At 37.6% G+C, this 26,072-nt stretch overlaps 1 protein-coding gene across 2 annotated transcripts; it reads left to right on the top strand.

The window, feature by feature from the left end:
• The first annotated feature begins 7,873 nt into the window (after positions 1–7,873).
• LOC140782817 (caffeoylshikimate esterase-like) lies at positions 7,874–25,274 on the top strand. Of its 2 annotated transcripts, none has more exons than XM_073129605.1 (9): positions 7,874–8,049; positions 8,130–8,359; positions 15,534–15,563; positions 17,339–17,465; positions 17,566–17,712; positions 22,794–22,924; positions 23,003–23,140; positions 23,419–23,517; positions 24,791–25,274. In XM_073129605.1, the coding sequence occupies exons 1-9, from the start codon at positions 7,995–7,997 to the stop codon at positions 25,019–25,021; spliced, it is 1,188 nt and encodes a 395-aa protein (XP_072985706.1). In that variant the 5' UTR covers positions 7,874–7,994; the 3' UTR covers positions 25,022–25,274. The 2 variants fall into 2 exon arrangements, with proteins under 2 accessions (XP_072985706.1, XP_072985707.1); XM_073129606.1 differs by having other exon boundaries at positions 7,931–8,049; positions 8,140–8,359.
• Positions 25,275–26,072: the final 798 nt, after the last annotated feature.

The raw sequence follows: 26,072 nt of genomic DNA, 5'->3' as shown, positions 1-26,072 counted from the left end.
ATCCCCCACCATCGTTACAAAACCCAAGATCGGTAGTGGTGGAACCCGAGAGGCGTGCGGCACCGGTGCACTTCGTCGATGAGAAGGATTGGCACTTTGAGGATGAGTTTGATCCCTATGGAGATGGTGATGGATGTGCTCAAGGATTTAGAGAAGGTGATCAACATGCACAAGGATCTTTCGCGAACCTGACAATGCTATTCGGGGGAGAATTGCACGTTTGGACTTTCCAAAATTCCAAGGCGGTGATCCAACGGATTGGATATTTCAAGTTGAACAATATTTTGATTGTCAAGGTATAGTAGAAGATACAAAAGTCAAGATGGCAAGCTTTCACCTCCAAGGAACGATAATGCATTGGTATAGATCAGTTATTCATGGTGGTGGATTTACCAAATTGGCTGATTTTTGTAGGAGGATTACACGCAGATTTGGCACAGCGGCATATGAAGATTTTGCTGCCACATTAAGCAAGATGGTTCAAAGGTCTACCGTATTGGAGTACCAAGCTGAGTTTGAAAGAGTTAGTAGTCGTTGTGAGTCAATGTGGCATGAATGTACATTGATGAGTACATTTATTTCAGGGCTAGTAGAGGAGATACAAGCAGATGTTCATGCTCCATGTCCTACTACTCTTAAGGAGACCTTTGAGAAGGCCGTGAGGATGGAACAAAAGCATAGGGCTTTAAGGATGGCAGGGAAAAACAATTGGGGCAACCAAGATGGGCGGTTTGCACGTAGAACACTGGCTAGAAATTCTACAGTTTTTAAAACAGCGACTGCGACTACTAGACCACGACCACCTTTTAGACTTTCTTCCGACATTAGAGGAGGCACAAGACCCCTAGTTCGAACTCTCACGTCTGCCTAGGTGGAGGAGCGAAGAGCGAAGAACCTTTGTGTTTCAATGTGATGAGCATTTCACCCCTAGTCATCGATGTTCTAAACCGATCGGGAATGTGATGCTTATCAATGGTCCTTAGGAGGATGATGAGATTGATGATGATGGAGAGTGTCCAGAGGAGACCCATGAGGAGGCCGTTGTGGAGGGCGTTGAGGAAAATATCTAAGCTGAAATATTGATGCATGCATATTCAGGTACTTCTGTGTCGAGGATGTTATGAGTTGATAGACTCGTTAGAAAGCATGATGTGCACATCCTCATCGATTCGGGGAGTACACACAACTTTCTAGATGAGAGGCTAGTGAGGAGATTTGGTTTGGATGCCGAACTGACTACGGGGTTTGATGTTGCTATTGGAAACGGCATGAAGCTTAGGGCGGAGAGCTTATGTCGTTGAGTCGGTATATGGGTGCAAGGACACGACATCATTGTGGACATGTGCTTAGGGCGGAGAGCTTCTTTCGTCGAGTCGGTATACGGGTGCAAGGACACGACATCATTGTGGACTTGTATCCGTTGGCATTGCGAGGAGCGGACATTGTCCTTGGTGCTTAGTGGTTATAAAGTTTGGAACCCGTCACATTTGATTTCCGGAGCATGTGGATGAAATATAAACAAGAAAATAAAGATGTGTAGCTTGATAGTGTTCAGACTTTGTCGATTCCTGCGATGTAGCCTATGGTGGGGCTGCTTGGTGCGTATGATTTGGCCTATCTTCTTCAGTTAGGACTAGCAGGAGATGAGCCTCAAACAAGTTCAGGTACTACAATTGAATTGACCAATTTATTAGATAACTTTTCTGGACTGTTTGAGGAGCCGAAGGAGTTGCCACCGAGGAAAGCGGACCATCATCACATAGAGATTGTACCCAAGGCTGCACCAGCGAACATGAGGCCATATCAGTATCCACATGTGCAAAAAGAAGTTATCTCAAAGATGGTAGCCAAGATGTTGGAGCAAGGCCTCATTCAACCAAGTCATAGCTCATAATCATCCCCCGTGCTATTGGTGCGAAAAAAGGATGGGACATGGCATTTTTGTGTCGACTATCGGGCACTAAACGCTATTACCATCAAGGACCGGTATCCTATTCCGGTTATCGAGGAGTTTCTAGATGAGCTTGCAGGGGCGACTATATTCAACAACCTTGACTTAAGGGCCGGGTATCATTAAATTTGTGTTCACCCGGCAGATGTGCACAGAACTGCATTTTGGACTCCAGACGGGCGTTACGAGTTTCTAGTGATGCCTTTTGGTCTCACCAATGCTCCAGCTACCTTTTAAGGCCTCATGAATGATATATTTTGGCCTCTCTTGTGAAGGTATGTCTTGGTATTTTTTGACGACATTTCGGTGTATAGCAGGACTGAATTGGAGCATTGGCAACATTTGGAGGATGTGCTGAATTTATTGAAGCAAAACCAATTGAAGATCAAGAAGTCCAAGTGCCTATAGGGAGTACCATAAGTGGAGTATTTAGGCCACATCATTTCAGCGGATGGTGTAGTGGCGGATCCTCAAAAGGTTTCATGCATGACTACTTGGCCTACTACTACCACCGAATTGAGAAAATTTTTGTGACTGTTCGAATATTATCGACGCTTCATCTCCGGATACGGCAAGATCGCTGCTCCTCTCACTTCTTTGTTGAAGAAGGACTTTTTTAGATGGACAGATGAAGCCACTATAGCCTTTGAAAAACTGAAAATAGCAATGACGACGGCACTCGTTTTAGCGCTACCAGACTTCACCGAAGAGTTCATTGTGGAATGTGATGCATCGGGTGTTGGCATAAGAGCTGCACTAATGCAAGGAGGACGTCCCATAGCCTTTCTTAGTAAAGCTTTGTCATAAAAAACTCAGCAATTATCGACTTATGAGAGAGAGATGTTAGCAATTCTCCATGCGGTGACAAAGTGGAGGCCTTATTTGATCGGTAGATGATTCATTATATGAACTAATCAAACGAGCCTTTCATACTTTATGGGGCAGCATATACACACTCCGGCATAGCAAAGATGGGTCAAGAAATTGTTGGGGTATGATTATAAAATCTAATACAAGAAGGAAACAGAAAATAGAGCGGCAGATGCACTATCGCGCCAACCCAATACCGTAGAGCTTGCAGCCTATTCTTCTCCTATCTTTCCCTTCCTTGACGAGCTGAGGTATGCATGTACATCTGACCCAAACATTGGACCGCGAATGCATTTAGGTGCCCGCAAATGATGGATTGAGGCAGAAATTGTTGGAGCACTTCCACCAAACTCTAGAGGATGGTCATGAAGGTGTCTTGAGGACTTATAGGAGGATATCTTAGAGTTGCACGTGGCTAGGATTGAGACGGGATGTGAGGAGTTTTGTTCATGCTTGTGAAGTCTGTCAAAGGAGGCAACCACATTGAAACCTGTAATAACCTAGAAAAATTAATAAATAAATAATAATAATAATAATAATAATAATAATAATATAATAACCTAGAAAAATAAATAAATAAATAAAAATAAAATAACAATAATAATAATAATAATGTATAAATTAAATAAATAAATAAATAAGAGACAAAAAGAAAAAAAAATTTGGTGTTGCATGGCACGAGCTCGTGCCATGCAAATTGTGGGCGCACGTTGAGGGCGCCACGTGCGCCCACAACCGCCGACCCACTGTAGTTGTCGCCCTTCCCCTCCTTCACCGCCTCTCTCTCTCCCTCTCTTTCGGTCTCTCGCTCTCACTTATTCTCTCTCTCTCTCTCTCTCGTCAACGTCGGCCTACCGCCGCTGTCGCTACCACCACCGCCGCACCCCCCCACCACTTCTCTCTCTCTCTCCCTCTTTACAAGTCTCTCTCCAACTCTCTCTAACTCTCTCTCACTCTCTCTCTTACCCTCCTCTCTCTCACAATAACCTCTCACTCTTGAGCTCTCTCTTTCTCTCCTTCTCTTATCGACGCTGGCTTGCCTCTGTCACCGTCGCTACCGCCGTGGTGAGCCTCTCTCCCTTCCCTTCTCTTCTTCTTCTTGTTCTTCTTCTTGTTCTTGTTCTTGTTCTTCTTCCTCTTCTTCTTTTCCTCTACTGCTTTTTCCTCTCTTCGTTTTACCTTCTCTAGCAATAAAACACATGTCTAAATTACTTATGTTATTTAGTTAATCCAAATTAGATTTTTAGTTTAATTTTTCAAGAATAGATATATTTAGTAACATGGTTATTAGATAAGTGTAATTAGTGTAATTTTAGTTAATTATAATTATAAATATTTGTACATAAATATATTTTTAACTTCATATATTTTTATTAGATTAATACATGTCTTTATAATTAGGTATATATATATATGTACAATTTATTATACATTATTATGCATGTGATATAATAGTAGGCTTACTTGATGTTTATGTTACATGATTAAGTAAAGATTATTTTATATGCAACTCGTAATTTATTTAGAAAGGGTAGTAGTGACAAAATAATTAAAGTATAATTATATAATATTATATAATATAGGTGCTTGTATTTTAAATTATATTATTGTACATGTAGCTCTTTTACGTTTTGTTTTTCATCTAAAGAGATTGACTATTATATACTTAATATGTAATTAGCAAACTATGGTTTTATAAATAAATCTACAATTAGAATAATTACATATTAATATTATTATGATGAGTATCGGGTTTGGGCCAGGTACCATAGTCTAGTATGATGGATGATATTTAGAGTTGAGATAGATGATTGTGATAGTATGAAATATGTAGATTATATTTGCCTCTAACATATACGATTATCTAGTGGTTGGCATGCATCATCATTGATATGACTAGTATCATTGGATCATGATTGTTATACATTATATGTTGTTATATTCGGTGATGTTATATTGTAACTTCATCATGAGATATATTTTTGGTTGAGGATATAATATGCTCATTCATGAGAATTGATTCTATTTATATATATATGTCATTGAGGATACATATATACATACTCATAGATGGCATCATGCTGCTTTCTGATTCATATTATCCAGTACATGATTTACTCTCTATTTGGCATTACTGATTCGGGGTAAGGTCTATTCACTGAGCCTTTTGCTCATGACTCTCTCTTTATTTATTTTCTAACCCTCTAGATATTATGATACATGATAGCGACTTGAGGTACCCTAGGGAGATATTTTAGAGCAAAGATGAGGTGAGCCATAGGCATGAGATAATTTAGAAGATAGTTTAACCAGATATTGAGTTGTACTATTATTTAATATTTGTACTTCATGGTTAGATGATGATTTGTATAATACATGTTAGATTATAGTGTACTCGTATATCAGTTATTTAGTTGTATCTTGATGGGTGAGTCCTGCCAAATTATGTAGTGGTCTAGTGTATATTATTATGGACTTGGATATTCATATGTTAATATGTTTATTTGATTAATAATATGATTTATTTGGTGTCGGATTATGTGAGCATAGATATGTTAGCATGTATTATTTGATGATGCCATAATTATATGTGCACAAGAGTATATTTGTGCGTGATGGCCCCGCCCGACCTATCACGTGTGCTGTGCGTGCCGTATGGGCGCGTGGGCGTGAACGTGTCTATGCCAGGTGGGGGCGTAACATTTCAAAACCAGTCCGATTATCGGATCGTGTTTGGGAAGATATTTCTATGGACTTCATAGAGGGTTTTCGGTTGGTATGTGGTTATTCCATTATCTTTGTTGTGGTTGACAGATTGAGCAAGTATGCGCACTTTTTGACATTGTCACATTCGTTTTCAGCTAAGTCGGTGGCTGAAATTTTTGTTAGAGATGTTGTTCGGTTATATGGCATGCCACGCATGATTATCTCGGATCGTGATCGTGTATTTATGAGCGACTTTTGGATGGAGTTTTTTAGATTGCAGGGGATTCGATTGAACTTCAGTTCGACCTACCATCCATAGACAGATGGCCAAACCGAGATGGTCAATCAAGGCATTGAGTAGTATTTGAGGTGCTTTGTTGGAGAGATTCCGAGACGATGGTTGGAGTTCTTACCATGGGCGGAGTGGTCCTATAACACCGCCTACCATAGCAGCATTGGCATGACTCCATTTGAGGTTGTGTATGGACGCACGGCTCCGACATTATGCGCTTATGATCTAGTCGTATCTGCAGATTGGACGAAGGTGGACGTAGCGGTGATGGATAGAAACACCACATTGCGGAGGTTGCGTGCTCATCTTAAACTTGCTCAAAACCACATGAAGCAAGTTTATGATCGTAGCCACAGGGAGCAGGAGTTCGACATTGGTAGTTGGGTGTTTGTGAGAGTACAGCTGTATCAACAGGTGACCTTGCGTCTAATGCGTAACCAAAAATTAGCTCATCGCTACTTTGGCCCGTTTCGGGTGTCGGAGCGTATTGGACCGGTTGCATATCATTTGGAGCGGCCGGAGGGCTCGAGAATGCATCCTATCTTCCATGTTTCATTGCTGAGGGAACGGATTAGAGATCATGAGGTCACTACCGGAGCCATTGAAGGAGATAGAGATCATAGGGCCAGTTCGTGTACTTGCTAGGCACTAACGACGACATGGTACCGGATTAGAGATGGAGATTTTAGTCGAGTGGCTTAACAAACCATCTAATGAGACTGACATTTTGGAGCGTTTCCCTAATTTTTTACCTTGAGGGCAAGGTGGGGAAAGCGTGGTGGGCTGATACACTTAGTTAGGATCATTTCTTATTGCATTAGTTGTTTATTTTTATTAAAATAAAATTCATGTAAGTCGCGTTCGAACGCCCTTGCGAACGCCTGCATCAGGTTCACAAATACAGAGAATGAATATTGTGTGTTCGAACGCAGTCGAGCAAGTTCGAATGCCCGCCTTCAAATGCCTGCATCACGTTCGCACATACAGAGTATGTCTTTTAGTGCGTTCGAACGCGATCGGGCGCGTTCGAATGCGATAGGGCACGTTCGAATGCAATCGGGTGCGTTTGAACGTGATCGGAGAGAATTCTATAGAGTGAGAGAGAGAGATAAATAGAGAGAGAGATTTAAAGAGAGAGAGGGAAGGTAGTGGAGGAGGGGTAGCGGCGGCATTGAGGCTCGCCGCGGCCAGCTGGCCGCAACCAGTTGGCAGTGGCAATGGGCACGTGGTGCCCCACCACGCAAGATGCATGAGCAGCTTGCATGGGCACAAGGCTGGCCACAGTATGGCCAGCCACATCGTGCCCAAAATTAATTAATAAATAATTTTTTTTTTTTTAAGGTTGGGTTGTTACACTTATATTCGGATCAGTCCAAATCTGGTCCATAACAAGACTTATTTCATATTTCTTTTAGAAGTAGAAACTTAATAGTGTCCTAATTAAATCGATGTCGCTAAAATTTGAGCCTCAGAACATTGATACACTATGAGACCCTTTAACCATATGAGCACTATCTTATTAGCCATTTCAAGTTGCTTAATAAGAAATTTTAAACTTATTTCAAATTAAGCCTAAATTAAGCTTAAATCAAGCCTGAATCATACTTGAATTGAATCTGATAGTCTACACTTTATAAAATAAAAAATGAAACAAGCAAATCAAATTAAATATTATTTAAATATTATATAGTGTTTAACTTGGTTTGCATATTTGCATAAAGATCATTTTTTTTTCAAAAATGATCCAAGCTTTGGTTTCTAGGGGCCTAGCAAAAAGATCATCCCTCTGCTATTCCCAATTTCAGAGGTTTGGAATGATTCCAATTTTTTATTTTATATTTTTTTGTTGAGAATAAATAAGTCCGTAGACAGGAATGATTCCAATTAGGTCTTAAGAAATATTCTCAGCACACCAGCATTGACTTCTCTCTTTAACACCTGACATGCCTAAAATGGTTCATCGCAAGACAACAACCCATGACCCACCAAATAGCATTGCGGTACCTTTTTCTTCCTCCTTTTTGCCATTAAATCCACATCTCTCCCACCTTCCTATTCGTTGCCCAAACTCTCTAGTCCAATTACTCTCCCTCTTCCCCAACTTTTTTTTTTCTCTGGTGGTGTTGTCGTACCTTTATCCATTTATATTATATAACTTTCTCTTTCTCGCTTTATATGGCATCCAATTTTCCATGCTTCGCCAAGCTCTTCCCTTTTCGCCCACCTCGCGGTATTTATACTCACCTCTCCCTCACTCTAGCCCGAATATTCGATATTCAATTCGTGAATCTACCTTCTGACCATTAATAGATTCTATTAGTAGCGTTGGGATCTCCTTCTTCCACGAGAAGGAGGAGGTCGCCAGCGGAAGATCCGTGGCGGCGCAAGCGGCGATGGCTGCGGCGATGAAATGGGAGGGGGTCGATGAGAGGCTGGGGAAGGTGGTTTTGGAAGCTAATCTTGATCAGGCACCAGAGCGGCGTCGGGTGCGTGAGGCATTCAAGGATGTACAGCTTGGGATTGACCATTGCTTGTTCAAGGTGATGCCTTTGACCTCTATTTCTGGTTTTTGTTTTCTTTGGATTTTGGCATTTGGGTCATTATCAAAACTTTCATGAATGGCTTATGTGGCAAATTGGTGATCGGATTTATAGAAAAAGATGGTTTCTTTAATAAGAACCTTCAAACTTGCATTTATTTGGAATTTATGTGGAAGAGAAAGTTTTATTAGTCGAAAACTGCGTGTACTTCTAGTAAATTTAATAGATTCTAAACATCTGGCCTTGATACCGAGGGTATAAGTGGCCAAGGATTTTATCAAAATATGGTGAATTGGGAAATTAATGCATGTCTTTTGAATTTAGTGCGTTGAGTTTAATATCGTAACTGGATCCCTCAAGTATGAAATTTGTGGATACATCATGTTAGTGGATTTGCCCTGGGGCCTCTCTCTGTGCTATAAATTATTTCTGCATAACTGGTACCATCATATACATTTTATCTGTATCCTTTTGTGTGTATTTAAGATTCTTTAAGGTTTGTTTGACCATTTGGGTAATATATTTAATAGACTTGAGTAACACAGAAATTCAAAAGGTAGAAAGCTTCAACCTAGATTCATAAAATATTCACTAAATCAATCCAAAAATGAAGTTGAATACTGAAATCTGCATAAAAAGATATAAGTGAAATAAAACTTTACTAAAACAGTAAAATTGTTGCTTCGAGGCCGGAAAAAATAGAATTTGATTGAAATCCACCTTTTGGTCTTAAATAAGCTTTCATTGTGTCAAGTTATAAATTTATAATAAGAAGCACATCTTCCTGTAGCTCTAAAGCTAAGCTCATCACCATCTGATATTATATTCAACTACCAATTCTTCTACAATTTGAATATCACCCCCATGACAAGGCCTATCTTTATAAGATCTTTAGGAAATCTTTGGACCTTATCTTTCAATCTGACTCATGATTGAAGGCTTAATTGTAGATTTCTTTAGTAGATGTATTTGGTCTTATTTTCTTCTTCATCATTCGGTTCTGGTTGGAGAGAACTCATCAGCAAGATAATGGAATTGTTTCACCATCTTCCGATCAATTTTACACACATAGTTAGTCACGATCTCTTTGGCTCAATTTATAACAAACCTGTCAATCAAGCCAAAATCTTCTGCATTGACAATTGAAGATACATTACCATTCTTCAAATCTAGTACTTCTAGATATGTGTCATAAGCAATGTCATCAATGCCACCTGCCAAGTCCTTGATAAGCATATTATACTGCATAAAAGGACATAGAATTGATTCTACTATCTCAATGAACTGCTCTCGACATAGTGGTTGAACATAGGCTCTTCTCTCTCATTGAATCCCTCCTCCATAGTGTCATCAAGCATAGGTGGTCCTACTTGATCAAGGCTATCATCCTTCTCACAATCCACAAGTTCCTCTGGTTGTAACCTATCATGAAACTCAATTTTCAAATCTGCTTTCTATTATATTGAATAATTCCACATGATGATGCCATACAACTTGATCAAAGCATTAATATGACGGAAAGATAAACTCTTCAAAAATAGAAGGCTTTGACCTAACTCATACGACACTAATTTAATTCAACCCAAACATGTTGAAAGAAACCAAATTGAATTTTGGGTCTTATATGAATAGGATAAGCAAATAAAACTTTGTTGAAACAAGAAAATTGTTGATTTGAGGTCTGAAATGAGGGAATTTGGTAGAACTCCACCTTGGATCATAATAATTTTTGGTAGTGATGAGTTTTGATCAGACACATATCTTCCTTCGACCTACAAATCTTGTCCGATTCTGAGTTCGTGATACCTTGATCTTCTAGTGATACACAAGTTCTTATCTAATTCAAAATTTCGAAAAAAAAAAAACACCATCATAAGGCCTATCTTTTAGAATCTTTGTGAGATATTTGGCCCTTATCTTTCAACCTAACTCATGATCAAGGCTTTACTCGTGGATTTGAGTAGGCCTAGTGATTTTCTCCATCAACATCACTCGTTCCTTTCCAATTTTTGATTGGTTTAGTCACAAGAAAAAAAAATTTCTAGTGCATTTTAATCTCAGAAGATTTCAGAAATGAAAATTTCAGTTGTGAGTTATGTAGGGGTAAAAACGGATTGGATTCAGATTGAATAGTGCTCAACCCACATCCTAATCTATATTTTTAGTCCAGATACGGATTCGGATATGGATATTTGACGGATAGCAAAAATTAAAATCATATCCTAACTAAACGGATATGGATTGGATAATTTTGGATAGTTTTCAGATACGAATTGCATATAAGAGTACATTTGGATCCCAAATGAATATGGTCTAAATTAATTTTTAATCATAAAAAAGATAAAGTGCTAACATAACCACAAAAAGAAATTACAAATTACACCCCATAGTTGTGAGTAATTGCATCATAAAATCTGGAATCACCAAACAAACACCTACTCTAATTTGCATCATACAATCAAAATATACACTACACAATGAACCCATTACAAACACATTTAAACAAATTGGACTAGCACACATTTCTCTAGCAAATGAAGAGCATTGTCTGGAAGCATCCCCTTATTGCCATGAGAAAGCATTGACAAAGAAAGAGCATAACTCACAACCCAATTCCTACATCCATTGGAAAGCATCAACAACTTCCAAATCCAACTCATTATAAGAATATCCTGCTATCAATGCATTCCAATTGACAATATTCTTCAATGGAATTCTTTCAAACAATTGGCGAGCAATTTCAACGTCACCCATTTTCATGTAAAAATAAACTAGCGCAGTTGAGATATACACATCGGATGTAAGCCCAATTTTTACTGCCCTCCCGTGAGCTTCTCGGCCCTTGTCTATAGCAGAGAAAGCACCATAGGCCTTGGGGATAAATAGGAAAGCAAACTTATCAGGTGGAAAGATTTCAGATTGTAGCATCTCCAAGTACAAAAGTAGAGCTTTACGAGAGAATCCATGGACAGCATAACCTCGATGCATCATGTTCCAAATGAATGGCGCTTTGGATGGGATCCTCTCAAAACCCAACTCGGCAAAATCCATTTGGTTGAGGAGAGAGTAAAGAGTAACAAGCTTAGTTTGGATTTGAAGGGTCTATGGGAACTTAGATTTGATGATTTTTCTCTGCAAGGAGGTTGAAGAAGGAGAAAAAGAAACTTAAATTGGTCGAGAAAGGAGGACCGGAGGAGGCGGGGCTTGGTGACGGCGAGCTCGAGGAGGGAGGACGGGATGAGGCGGAGCTCGGTGACGTAGCGACGGAGTGGTGATGATAGTGGAGAGGCCGGAGAGGTGATGGCGACGGAGGAGGAGTTGAAGACGATGATAGAGGGGAGAGATTTTAGATTTTCGGTGGAGGTGGCTACTAGTTGGGAAAGAGATGGAGAAGGTAAAGTTAGGGTGGATCAGTTGGTTTGGAGGGTTAGGTATTTATATAAGCGGTTAAACGGATATTCATTATCCGGATCCGAATCCGATAACATTAGTTATACCTGGTATCCGTATTTTTCCTAAAAGACTTTTGTATCCGGATCCGGATTAGGACATTTACTATGCCCCTATCCGTATCCGGATCAGATAGGATTTTCTTATCAGTATTCGATCCGGATCAGGTAGCGGGTTGGCTTGGACTTAATCCGACCCATTTTCACTCCTAGTCTTACGACAATGTCCTAACCGTTTTGGCTTCATCTGTGTTTTATTGATGCAAGAAACAAATATGTATAATGTGCTTAACTTTGAAATGATATTAAGCATGATTTTCTAACTCTTCCAGAATAGTCTTTTGTTTCTTTAGGAACAAACTTAGATAATAAAACAAGCATGCATGGTGCATTATGAGGAATATGGAAACTTTAGTTGTTCCCATTGAATTTTTTTTTTGAATAAGTGCTAATGCAATTATAGTTTGAAAGTGAATAAATAACAAAGTGAGAAGGTAGAAAATGTGAGGTTATAGCTGAAGCTATGGAAGAAGCCAAGAAATTAGTGAGGCTAATGCTAATGCATATGCTAGTATATGTCATATTTTACTTACTAAAAATGGAACTGAGAAGAATATGTGCATAGTTGCGTAGGTAAGAAAAGGAAGAGAGAGGACGTAGGTGATATTTTATGCATACCAAAAGAGAGTTCAGTAAAGGAGGATGTTATATAAAGTTGGTAAAGGTTGTTAAATTATAAACTATAAAAGATTGAAATCATTGTTTTCTATCAGCTTAAGCTTCTAGAGAAGATAGTGAATGAAGATGGTAGCAAAATAGCAGGTTTTGGGTTTGAACATCATCAAACACATCTGTCAACTAAAATGTAAACCTTCTTTCATTTAGCTGAAAATGAATGTCTTGTGCCAATTAAAATGTCCAGAGATATGATATGAGAGGGAATGTTAAATAGTGAATCAGCATATAGATATAAGAGTGACCAAATGTATTAAATACTTCAAAAGTTGGATCAAAGGGCAATAGAATTTAAGATCTGATGTGATACAGGTTTTTGCATTATCTTCTTCTATCTTCTTCTATAGAAGTTCGGACCTTGGGTGGTTGATTTCGATCTAAAAGAATTTGGATTTAGTTATAAATTGGTTTGAGAAGGAATCAGATTAGTTTAGGTTGTCAGTTGATGTTATATTCTCCTATCTTTGTATAGAGCTGAGGAAAGTTTTGAAAGTACATAGTTTTATCATGAAATAGGAAACACCAAAAATTCTTGTGGAGGATACCCCTATACATGCTCTCTCCCCTCTTCATCTCCTGCACAACCACATAGTTATCTTCTTTTCCCCTCAACAAGTTGGGTTATCATTATTTACCTCATAGTTTGATTGATTATATATGTCTCTCCTTTATAGCCAGGCAAGTTCACTTCTCTCTCTCCCCACTTATTTTACTAGTTGTACTAATAATGAAATGAAACTTGGAACTAAAAAGAGGATTCTCAATTTCTCACCTTCATCATGGTTCCGTACAAGGATTGTCGTGTTAGTTAGCACATTCTGTGTCAATCGACACTTGCTATGCTCCCTGCCAGGCTGTGTTGAGTGGCACGCTTGTATGCCGGGCCCATACCGAACCCGTATCGCCCATTATGGGCAATATGGGTATAGTATCGAGCAACACACATTATGTCCCTCCCAAAACGTTAACTTAAGTTTGAGATCCACATTAGATAATAGGAGTTACACATAAAGAGAGGAGCAAAAATGAGATCTAGATGGGATCTAAGATTTTTTTTCTTCAAATCCCATCAAAAGGTATAATTTCTTCATTTTCTTAAGTGTTTACATTTTAGAAACCAATTATATAAATGACGGATATATCTTAATTTTTTTAGATCTATTATTTGTAAGAGTCATTCTATATAGATCTAACATTTTGGTTCTAAATTTATAATACTCTTTAAAATATAGGAATCAAAGAGGAAATTTGATTTCCCCAAAATTTTGCCTCAAATTTCAAAAAAGAAAAATCTAAAGATAAAAGACTTTAATATAGGATTTAATATATGTATTAGAACAAAATAATGTAAAAAATTCTAAGAAATGTATTAGAGGCATGTCAGTAAATCTGCCAATGGATCACTAGGGCATGCTGACAGGGGTATCAACATGGCATGTGCTGCTGACATGACAATCTTTGGATCTATAGACTCTTTGATGCAAAACGTGGTGGAGAAAGATGAAGAAAAAATAAGAAGGAAAGTAATGGAGTTTCACACCTCCACCCTAAGAAAATAGTTTCACACCAAAATTCTTCAGAGAATAAAATCACATAAACTTTTTTATTAAGTTCCAAAGAAAATATAATAGGTCTATATATAGATCTATAATGGAATTAAGCAAAAAACACCCTACATAGGAAATAAACAAAAGACACCATAAATAAATCAAAATCAGAACCAGATCCCTATAGGAGGGATCATCAACTGTCGGCGCCCCCTGCGCTGGTACATACGCCATCACATCCTATCAGTGATGTCCGCATCACTCTTTATATTTTTCTCTTATTGGTATGACACATATCCTAGTGTCTAGTGTACATCAAGATCAAAAAAGAGTTAGACTCACTTTGTATTGTTTCATGAAAACCACATAGGTCTAGAGATTGGTGATACTTGAAGTATTGGTGTTAGTATATTAGGTAATAGAAATATTAGGTTCCATGAAGTCATAAATGTTTTACATATTCAAAATAGTGAAGGATAGTGGAACATGATAGCCCTTTGAAAGAGGCCGGGATGATTTTCGAGCATAGTTGTCTACTATTGTTGTCTAGTTGACTTAATTATATGACCAAATTCAATTCTGAGGACTAAGTAGATGACATACTAGACCAGGGACAGCACCTTACTACCTGTAAATTAGGAAAAAAAGGTGATGCAAAGTTGCACAAGTACAATAAAAGTTAGACTTCTAATACCTATTCATAAGCTTTAAGAAATTGGTCTATCAAAGGTCAAGACATAAAACCAGCTATGAGAATGCTAGCTGGTTTCATTCTAGGAAAATCTATCATAGAACTTTTTTCTAGAAGTTTTTTAGAAGAAAGGATCTACACAAGTACACATTGTTATGAATTTATAAAACGAATTATGATAGTGCTCTTAGAGCGTTGGAGTATTTGATAGAAGATAGTTGTGATGGCATACAAGAATAAAACAGGAGTAACTATTATATGGACCATTATGGGAAGACAAATGAATATTCTATTATGACAATGTTGGCCAATGACCGCTATTTAGTCACTTATGTTTGCACTAGAATCAAAATACAAACTTACTGGCATATATGATGGGGTTAGCAATGCTATGTTTATGTATGTTAAACTCGTAGATGACACTGTGGATTGATTTGCTTGATCTGACCATATTTAACTCTATGCCGTTAAGTCTTTTTATGGAAAAGATGAGTTATAACTACATATTATTCTGACCTCCTCAACATTGAGATCAGCATTTATGTTAAAATATTAGCCTAGGTTTGTTAAGTTTGATTATGATAGCAAATTTTGTGATGCTATTACTTTCAAAGCTTTACTTTATTAAAGTTTGTGAACATTTTTTTTTTGCTGGAGAATACCTTGACTTGATGTATCCTGTAATATCATTTAAATGATTATTTTGTCATTAGTTAAGGAAGACAAATGACACCCTCCACTTGTCCTTGCAGGCTCAATATACTGGAGTCAAAACGATGGAGGTACTAACTATAAATGTTGCAGAAGTCCCTATGTATCATTACTTGTTTGTAATTATATATATCCCTCCAGAAATTTTTTCCTTGCAGTAAATTCCATGTTTGTTTTATCTTCGTACATTGTTGGTATATACATGATATACATGGTTTTGAAAAGTAGCCAAAGCAATTTCTTTGGCAAGGCGGGGCACTGTCCGCCCAGCAAAGGGTTAGAGGGCGGTGGTTTGGCAGTTGCCAAGCGTGTAGCGGCGACAAGTGGGTGCTCTTCCTCTTCCTCCTCCTCCTCTCATATTGGGAACTATTCTTTTCTTTTTCTTTTCTCTCACTTTCCTTTACCCTCTCACTAGCTACCGCGTGTCCCTAACACACCCACTCACTCTCTTTTTTCTTCCTATCACATCCACTCTTGTAGCTTTTGTGCTCCCATATTACTTTAGATGCATTTGATAAGATACACATATATATATATGTATATATATATATATATTTATTGTTATATATGTATATATATATATTTATTGTTATGGTTATAAATTACACTATTAATTTTTTTTATATACATATAATATGCTATATTGGTATATACTATATATCATATATAATTAATGAAATATATTTTATTTTTATATATGAAAATGCTAGCCTACCTTGGCACTAGGTGGTGGGGTGACCGCCCACCACCTGTTGCCATCTTTCGATACACTGATGATATACAAGATGATCTCCAAGTTCATTGGGTTAAAGGAGTTCCGACAAAGAAGTCTTGTATTGAATTTATTTCCAAATCTTTTCAGAGTTTAATGTATGTACAAATGTAGTAACTTGAATAGGAATATGGCTGAGGCAAGTCTTGGAACTTCTTGTAGCCTTGCTTGGGCCACTTCCACTTGAATACTGAAAGCCTAGGACCATCTAGGCTGTTAAAATGGAATATACCATTGAAAATGTGGTCCTTCTTAATCTAGCCTGGTAAATGGCTGGACAGTTCTTGGCTGAAGGGATGCTTAGGCTATGCCTTGCCAGGTAGACATTGGCTTGAAAAGAGCAGGTGAGACCACACCCAGGGTTCCGAAAATTAGTATCGGGATCGAGATCAACCGTCCGAAAAAACGATACATATCGGCTGTATCGGCCGCCTGTATCGGATTGGACTATTTTAATTAAATAAAATTCTAAATATTATTTAAAAATATTGAGAAATTTCTAAAAATTTAGAAAAAATTATAAGAAAATAAGAAATAATAATTACTCACATATAAAGCCTAAAAAGTAAAAATCTCTCTTCCTCCCTCTCTTTTTTCCTATCCCTCTAACTGTTGGTCTGAAGTATCCATTTTCTCCCATACTTTCTCTTTTTTTCTATCTTCCCCCCTCTCTCTCTATCTCCCTGACCCTCTTTTTTTTTATCTTTCCCTCTCTTCCCTCACTTTCTCTTCCTTTTTCCCTCTCTCTCTCTCTCTCTCTCTCCCTCTCTCTCCCTCACTCTTTCTTCCTCTTTCCCTCTCTCTCCCTCTCTCTCTTTGGCTGCTGCTGCTGCAACTGCAGGTGGTTGTAGCTAGCAGCACACCTGTACGGCTGGTTTCAACCCAGATCGGGATCGGCTATAGCCAATCCCGCTCGGGATCAGCCAAAACTAGAAACTATGACCACACCTAGTAATGTCCTCTTGATACCCCCTTTTAAATGGTAATTATGGTTCAGATAGTGTTTATTTCATACTATATGATACTGGTACAACTTGCTATAAATATGATACTCACTAAGCTGCTTTTGTATAGTCGTATATGCTGAATTCTACTGGTTCGGAAATTTTCTCCAAATGTTGGCTTCCAGAGAATTCTAGAATAAAAGCATTAGTTTGTTTTTGTCATGGTTATGGAGACACCTGCACGTTTTTCTGTGAAGGTATGTTTTTCCTGCTCGTAGTGCTTGTGAATTTGACTTCTAAACCATCCCCAAGTATCATAAGATGTTACATTGGCATTTGACTTTGTTTGTTTTATAGGGTTTGCAAAAAGAATAGCTTCAGCTGGATATGGAGTTTTTGCATTGGACTACCCTGGGTTTGGTCTTTCAGAAGGGCTTCATGGATATATACCATGCTTTGATTCTCTTGTTAATGATGTAGTTGAGCACTTCTCCAAGATCAAAGGTATGATATCACTTTGCATTCTTATCAACGATTTTGTCTAACCATTTATTCTTATACATTTGTCAACTTTGTTGTGAGAACATTGGCAAGTTAAATTCTTTGAAATCTTTGTCTAAAAAATGTCTTGAATTCTTCTTAGAAGTGTTTGTAGACATGAACAAAACTTATAATTTGGATTGTGAAAGATAATAAAGAATGGATAATCAGCCTTCTATTGAAATAGTTAAATGTGTTGAAGTAATGGATACTCCTATTTTTACCATTTTCTCTTGGGTAATGCAAGAATTCGAGACATGTTTTCATCCAAAAGTGTGTTCATATCTTCATACAGAGGTAATTATAGCAACGATGGCTGTGTCAACTTGCACGGGGTGTGCCGGTGGCGTACCAGCATGTGGCACGAGTAGTGTTGCATGATACCCCTTCTAGTAGTGATCTGCTTGTTGTCGAGCTTTCATTGCTGCCGTCGTCACCCGTCATGCCAGAGAGCTCCATCAATGAAGGCATCGTCGTGTCCCAAGCGGGGATGCCCTAGCCCCAGCCCCAAATCGAGGAGGAAGAAGACCTCGGGCGGGTCAGGGCGGGTGAATAAAGAGTTAAGTTGCTGATTCGGATCGCATCCCCGTGTGAGACACAACGACGCCTTCATCTCCGGCAGTGAACAACGGGCGACGACGGTGGTGAATAGCGACAATGAGGTTGAAGAGTGAAGCATCACTAGTCTCCCTCCTCTTTTTCTCTCCCTTTCTTGCGGCATGGCCGGCAAATGCCACGGCACGGACCCTACCATGGCACAGCCATCCATGAATAATAGTCCTAGTTTTATGGTAGCATTGTAAGCTATGATTTGGTTCTATGAAAGGTGAGTATGTTAAGGTGTTCCCAAAGATATTAAGCAGAAATTCTAGAGATAAACTTGAAGTTCTTGTAGACGATTTTCTTTCTCTTAGATTTTGTTCCGGCATCTTGAACTCCCTTCTTTTTTTCCTTCTTTTAGGGCACTCGATAAAAGATCTTTGTTATGACCTAGCCATGAGGGCGAACTCAATCCCATTGAGTTAGATGCCTAGAGGTGGTCAGCGACAATTACGTCTTTTTCCATGGCTAGTTATCTATTTATATTTGGCTTTTATTTGCTTATTAGATGACTCTTTAGACCCTATGTTTGGTGTATTTACTTTCTAGTCATTTGCTTATGTATATTAGTTGTTGCTTAGGTGGATTAATTAGACTCGAGCCTATTCGATACGGCTAACTGAGGCAAGCCAGGGAGCCACCTATAAATGTTGTAGTGTCTAACTGGGTTAGCCATGCTTAGATTATTGAAACTTTAGTTGGTCTATCTCTCTTGCTCTCTCAATCCTCTTCCTCCTTTGTTCGACCATCACTAAGATTGGTTTACCACCACCCTTAGCCGACCAAGCCACCTACCTCCTCGTCACCTGTCCCTTTGATCCTAAGGAACAATCCACGTTCTCCCTCCTCCCTTTTCCTTTAAACTATCTACTATAGCCCTACACCACCACCATCACCATTGCCGCCCTACACTAGTTGTTCTATCTCTCGTGCTCTCTCAATCCTCCCCCTCCCATGTTTGATCATTACCAAGCTTGGCCGACCACCACACTTAGCTAACCAAGCCACCTTCCTCCTCGTCGGACCGCCCCCTTTGGATTTGTTAGAAAGATCTCTTTCAGAGCTACAATATATTTTTAAATTTCACAATATTTCAACAGGAAGATCGTTCGATATATCTCTCGAAAGTCCCACCCTAATTTCTGTCTAGAACTAGTTACAGATCGGAAGGAGCCACTTCGAGGCAGGATCATATCAATCCTAAATCTGGGTTTTTGAAGAGATGGACAGATGAGAAAATTTGAGAGGTGGCTGGAGTGTTTGGTTCATGGTAAAGTTCCAAAAGTTGTAGCAATGGAAAAGAAAAGATAAAAACATAGAACCAAAAAGACCGTTAGATACTTGGATTCAGGGAATGATTTGGTTTTCACAAATAATGTATGTACCTTTAAATCTTTATATATTTTTATATCTTTAAGGAGTCTGTTAGCAGCTTTAGTGGAGATCTGAATTCTGAACTCAAATCTAGTTCATGCTTCCCAAGTTCTTCAGGGAGGGAATAACCCACCTAGAGCACAACATGTTACACACTGTCTCGAACTTGGCAAGAAATGCAAAATATTCTCAGAATGTAAGACATGCTTAGACTTAGTTTACTACTTTTGGACTTACTTTTTCAGAAAAGTGACCTCTAATGGACTTGCGGATCATGTAAATCTATAGTAACTAGATTCATATGAGGAGAAATTCTCAAGGATTATTTTGAGGAGGCTCTAAGTATAAATTGATAAACCATGAGTTGTGACTTGGGATTAATGGTAGGTTAGCTAGGCTGCAAGGAAGATTGGATATTTTTTTCGTAGTGCCAAGATGTAAGGCTTACAGCTTACTTGGATCCTAGTGGTTTTCATTATTGATTACCTTGTGTTCAAAATTTTCCCTATTTATTAGGGCCTATCACAACGTAAACAATATCATGACTATGTGGCATTGTGGCTTTCTTGTAATGCTGATTAAAAGTGTTGTCTAATGCAGTGCTATCATGATGCGAGGAGCTAACAAATTAGAAGATTCACTTCAAGGAAATGATAAAATGCCAAAAAAAAGATAGATAAAGATACTCTAATAAATGTCATCTGAAGGTTTATCTTGTCAGATTATCATTTTAAAAGCATTTGATAGTTTTCTTTAGCTAATTGGTGTTTCAATTCTAGCTGCCAGAGAACTTAATACTTATTGTACCTTGCAATATTTTGAACAGTCTTCAGGGATTATTACATTGATTAAATATATATGAATTAACTCATCTAGAAATTAAGATGTAATCCTCACATTTTACTTCATGTTTCATGTTAAGTGTGCTCAATGGTTGTTATGCAAGTGGCATGCTCCAATCCAACAGGCATGCCTTAAATAGGTTTGTTTAGTGTTTTTATATATATTTTAGGTTCTAGGATATGTATTAAAGCCTACATTAGAGTCTTTTATTCCTATATGTTATTGTAAAAAACCTATTTTGTTAAATAAATAGCAGTAGTATTATGATTCAATATACAATATCAAACAATTATCAACTCATATGGAGCTACTCTAACATGTTTCTTGATGTAAACCGAGTCAGCCAGATTACATCATAGGACATTGGGCTCGATGAATCGAGTCTAGTTATCTTAATTATTCTGCGTATATAGTTTAGTCGGAGCTTAGTAAGTTAGAATTTACTTAATTAGTTAAATTCAGTTTAGTTATATTTTGCGCAGTTTTAGAAAAATATTCAGCAAATATTAATCTGATGTTCGAACATTACGAAACCACTTGGATAAGATCGCTGACGTCCTGATCTAGAACTTTCATATTCAAAGCTTTCTTAAATTCTGACTCTATTTGCGACAGAATGAAGAACTAATCTGAGATAGATAAGAAAATTGATTTAATTAAGTCATATTTATCTCTAATGTAAGCCCTTAACACAAATTCTAGTATGAGATGGAGTGCCGCCCTAATTTAATCAAGCAATCAATTAAGGAAGATTTATTGGCTTAAGCCCTTGTCTATCTCCTCTCTCATCTTAGCCGAAGGCTACAACTTCTCCCACCTCCTTCACTAATCGACACCATCTCTTTCGTTGGCAAGGTCTCGTCCAGCCCACACTAACCTTGTTTTTTAAGGGCCGGCCTTTTCTTTCTCATCTTCTCTTCCTCTCGAGTAGCAGAATACATATTGATCTTCAGCCACTATTTGGTCAATAACTCAAGATCTAATTGGTAAAATCCTAAGATCTTGGATCTGTTGGAAAGCTCTTGCCCCAAGCAATAACATATCCAAATTTGAAAAAGATCCAACGGTTAGATAATCTGTAATAACCCTTGAACTTCCGTACTTAAATCTATTTAGAATTGTTATAAATCAGATCAAGCTGGTTTGTAATATTTCTACACCAATTTTGACCTAAATTGAAAATTTTGTACATATTAATTTCATAATTTTTGAAAGTTTTGGGAATTTTGTGGAAAATTATGTTTTCCTTTCGATTCCTATGTTTTGAAAAGTATTTTGCATAGATCTAGCATTTGTGATAGATCTATGTAGAATGACTTTTACAAATGATAGATCTAGCTTCATTTTGGTACATTTTGGATAATTAATCTCAGATTTGGTTTCTAATTAGAAAAAAAAGGAAGAGAAAATGATAATATTAATATATTTTTTGATTGGATTTGAAGTTCCCATCCTTGGATCTCCCTTCTCCTTTCATGTATCCCTCTTTCTCCTATTCTTCATTATGGTTTGGAAATAAGGCTACCTGCGAAAAGGGTCTCTTAAGTAATCTAAATGGATGTGTTGCTAGGTATTCTACCCATATCGAACAATGCAGGTGATATAAGTAGCAACACACGATAGAACAAGGTGAATCACATCGGCACAAGGTGGTGTGCCTCAGCTATGTCATGTGTTGGCACCCCACTAGCACGGGACATGCCAATTGGCACAACCCTTGAGTGTGCTTCTCTAATCTCAGAATTTACTGCACCTTTTTCTCTTTATAGTTTATCAGATACATTACAAGTTTTTCGATGGGCATATCTGAACGGATCTTCTATTTACAAATGTTACTGTTGGTTGCACAGTTATATGGCTTAATTTCATGCTACTCCAGTTGTACTCATAACAAAGATTTAAGTTACCAATGATACAACCCCTTGCCGTAAGCATGTATCTTTTCCAGTTAATTTTTCCATAGCAGGTGGGTTTTTGAAGTTTGGGTTATCATGCTTAATTTTATGCACAACATGTATATGTCAGTATCAAAGTTTATAGACTGATACATTATGGCATGGCCAATGCATTAAACTCAGAAACTCAGATCTCAACTCATGCCTAGCAAAGATGTTTGTGCATTCATGTCAAAGAATTATTTTGCCTAATAACATGTCATTTATAGTACGATAAACTTGTTTTATCACATCCTGTGAAGTATCTTATAGAAGCAATATGTTGACTGCCAGAAAGTCCTGAATACCAAGGCATTCCAAGCTTTCTGTTTGGGCAATCCATGGGCGGAGCAGTTGCGCTAAAGGTCCACTTCAAACAGCCCAATGCATGGGATGGTGCAGTGTTAGTTGCACCAATGTGCAAAGTAATTATTCCTAATTTTCTTGCAAACTGCTTTGATATTGTGTACCACTTCTTAATAACTGTTAACAATTTCTAGTAGATGGCAGAAGATGTTGTTCCACCTTGGCCCGTTCAGAAAATTCTAATCTGTATGGCCAAAATTCTTCCAAAAGGGAAGTTGGTTCCTCAAAAAGATTTAGCAGAAATGGCATTCAAAGATACAAAAAAGCGAGAGCAGGTTTGTTCTTTTCCACCATCTACGACAATTGAACTTGCTGAGATGAGCTTCCTATTCAAAGATACAAAAAAGCGAGAGCAAGATTTGATGATCCATTTGATTCATGTGACTTATATTTACCTGATGCAGATTGTAATTTATCTGTGTAACTGAAATATAATCTTTCTACAATTGATGTTATAGATATCTCTATCTTGCAACCTTGCCTTTTAACTCAAAATTTGCATTCATAGTTTCATACTAATGTGTTAATGTTTCTCTTGAGTTGTTGTATGCAGACTTCTTACAATGTCATTGCTTACAAGGATAAACCACGGCTCAGAACAGCATTAGAGTTGCTTAGAACTACCCAAGAGATAGAACGCCGACTTGAAGATGTATGAGTGTTAGCTCAATTTTTCAACTATGCAACTCTTCTCTTATTACATTTTGGATTCATTTTATCCTAAGTTAAGCCAACTTTTCTAGAATTACTATAGTGAATAATGAAATATTTCCTTTTCTATGTTGTCCACACAAACGATCCTATGCATAACATTAGTTGGGGTGGCTTGTTCTAAATTTTACACAAAAAGCAGGTTTCAAATAGTAGAAATGCAGGATTCAAAGTTTCAAACTGCAGTCCACAAGTAGCTTAAATATTTGGTGCCATACACAACGTCTCCATTTTTAGAAAAAATATATAGAAATATTTCTCATAGTTTTATTAGTATAATAGATGTGAAAGTAATTGTATCCTTTTTGCGAAGATTAAATCTATGAGCTAGATAGTTGAATAAAATTTCCATTTATCATTTATACATTTGTGTATCTGGTATAGAAGTATACCATGCTCTGATCTTTTGCAATGACACCAGAAGGTAAAATATTTTTTATTTGCGACAACGGTTCAATACAATGTAAACGTTTGCAGGTCAAAATTTCATGTAAAAACTGGATAAAATTTAGGCAAATCAAGTTTGGTGCACCTTCCTAGTCACATAGGCATTCTGTCTAGACCCTTAAAGGTTTCCCTTATTTGTTTGCTATGTTAATTTTGTCTTGCCAAATTTCCATTCAACTTGTGGTAAAAAGCTTAATTTTAGATAAGTCACCAGCTTCTTTTAAAAAGAGGCAGAAGATTAGAAATATGGGCCTTTACATGCTGTAAGTGTTTTGTATTGGATCACATTGACAATTCATTGTGATTTTTTTGTATACTTCTTCCTATATACAACTTTTTTTAATATGGTTTCTAGTACCTCTTGGATACTTTCTAGATATCACATATACAGGATACTAATATTGCCAGTATGTGTTTCATTCTAAATCTTTTGTCATATTCTTTATATTCATAAACTTATTGATTGTTGTTTTTAAGTAAAAGGAAGGTTGGATATAACCGATATTATAATTCTTTGGTTGTACACCCTTGCTGCAAGTATATCTCCTAGCTGACTCATTATGCTAGATCTCTAAATACTTGGCTTGAACTCTGCCTGACCATGAAATGAATGGTAGAGTTGTTTGCTCTTCCAATAGTTTAAGGAAATGACCATATACTCCAGAGGCATCTATTCTTTTGGATATTTTTGTTTATGCATCATTGTTCCTGTTAAATTCCTTCTATCTGATATAGCAGAACTATAGCAAATCTCATTCCTGTTTCAGGTATCTTTGCCGCTAATAATTCTACATGGCGAGGCTGATATTGTTACTGATCCTTCAGTGAGCAAGGCGCTGTATGATAAGGCAAGTAGCCCGGACAAGAAGCTCTGTCTTTACAAAGATGCTTATCATTCTCTCCTGGAAGGCGAACCTGATGATACGATATTCCAAGTTCTCGACGACATCATCTCGTGGCTAGATACCCACACGGAGAGAAGTGTTCCATTAGGATAAGGGATTAAGGGGGGTACCAGAAGATGTTCCTCTCTCGAATTTACTGCAGCCACACTGTCCATGTTCATCCATTTGCCTCGTTAAAAAAGTTTTCATACATAGTCTGAAGGAATTCAATTATTCAGATATGTTATTTGTAGTTTGCCACTGCAGCATATTGCTGGTATTTTTATTGTAACTGCCAAAGATATTCATTTATATGTAAACCAGATATCCATAAATTTATTTGTTCATATGTTGTGCCGTTCTTTCATTTCTGGCATTCCCTGCATCAGAAACTTTGTTATTTTTTGCCATGATTTGATGGCTATGCCGCTTATGTGTATGTACCTGTAAAGCACTTTAAGAAATGCTGGATATCTATGTGCTAATTTTGCAGTTCATTAGGTTAAAACTATGGCTTGAGCCTAAATCCACACTGCCCAACAAAAAACAAAAAACAAAAAACAAAAAAATCTTTCGTATGCACAAAATAGCCAGTGAGGTTCTTGTTTGTGGTTTTATGTACACTAACTCTGGCCCACGTGAAGTTGGCTTAGGGCCATACAGGCATACAGGATAGGAAAAATATTATAAAACTTATCATTTCATGTCAAAGTTTTAGAAGATAAGATATACACCATGTTGAAGTTAAGTTTGGCTTAAGATAACAATTAGGGGCATATCCATTCTTATCAAAAGTGGAAAGCTTTTCCAAAAAGTGAAACCACGAACACACGAGCTTTGGCAGCGACTTGGTGGCATGCATGTGTTAACGAATCGGATCTAAAAAAATTCTGAATGTAAAAAAAATTGTTATTTTTATAGAAGGAAGCCTCGGAGGTTAAGGATCTAACGACTTTCGGTTCACATGATTGCAAGGCCGAGGTGAAACAAAATAAAATAATAAGGGAAGGTTAGAACGAGACAAAATTGGAAATATGTGACATTGCGGTGAATGGTGGTGGTGGATGACCGTACAACATGATGTTTCATGGAGATGATGGTGGCTAGAATTTGGAGATAGAATTATGATTTTGAATTAGATTTACTCATAGAAAAATAAACGGTT

This window comes from Typha latifolia, chromosome 2 (assembly GCF_019914945.1).
Source record: "Typha latifolia isolate L0001 chromosome 2, TyphaL0001v2, whole genome shotgun sequence".
NCBI lineage: Eukaryota > Viridiplantae > Streptophyta > Magnoliopsida > Poales > Typhaceae > Typha > Typha latifolia.
The sequence above is the reverse complement of the archived record's forward strand: the minus strand, read 5'-3'. Positions and strand labels throughout refer to the sequence as shown.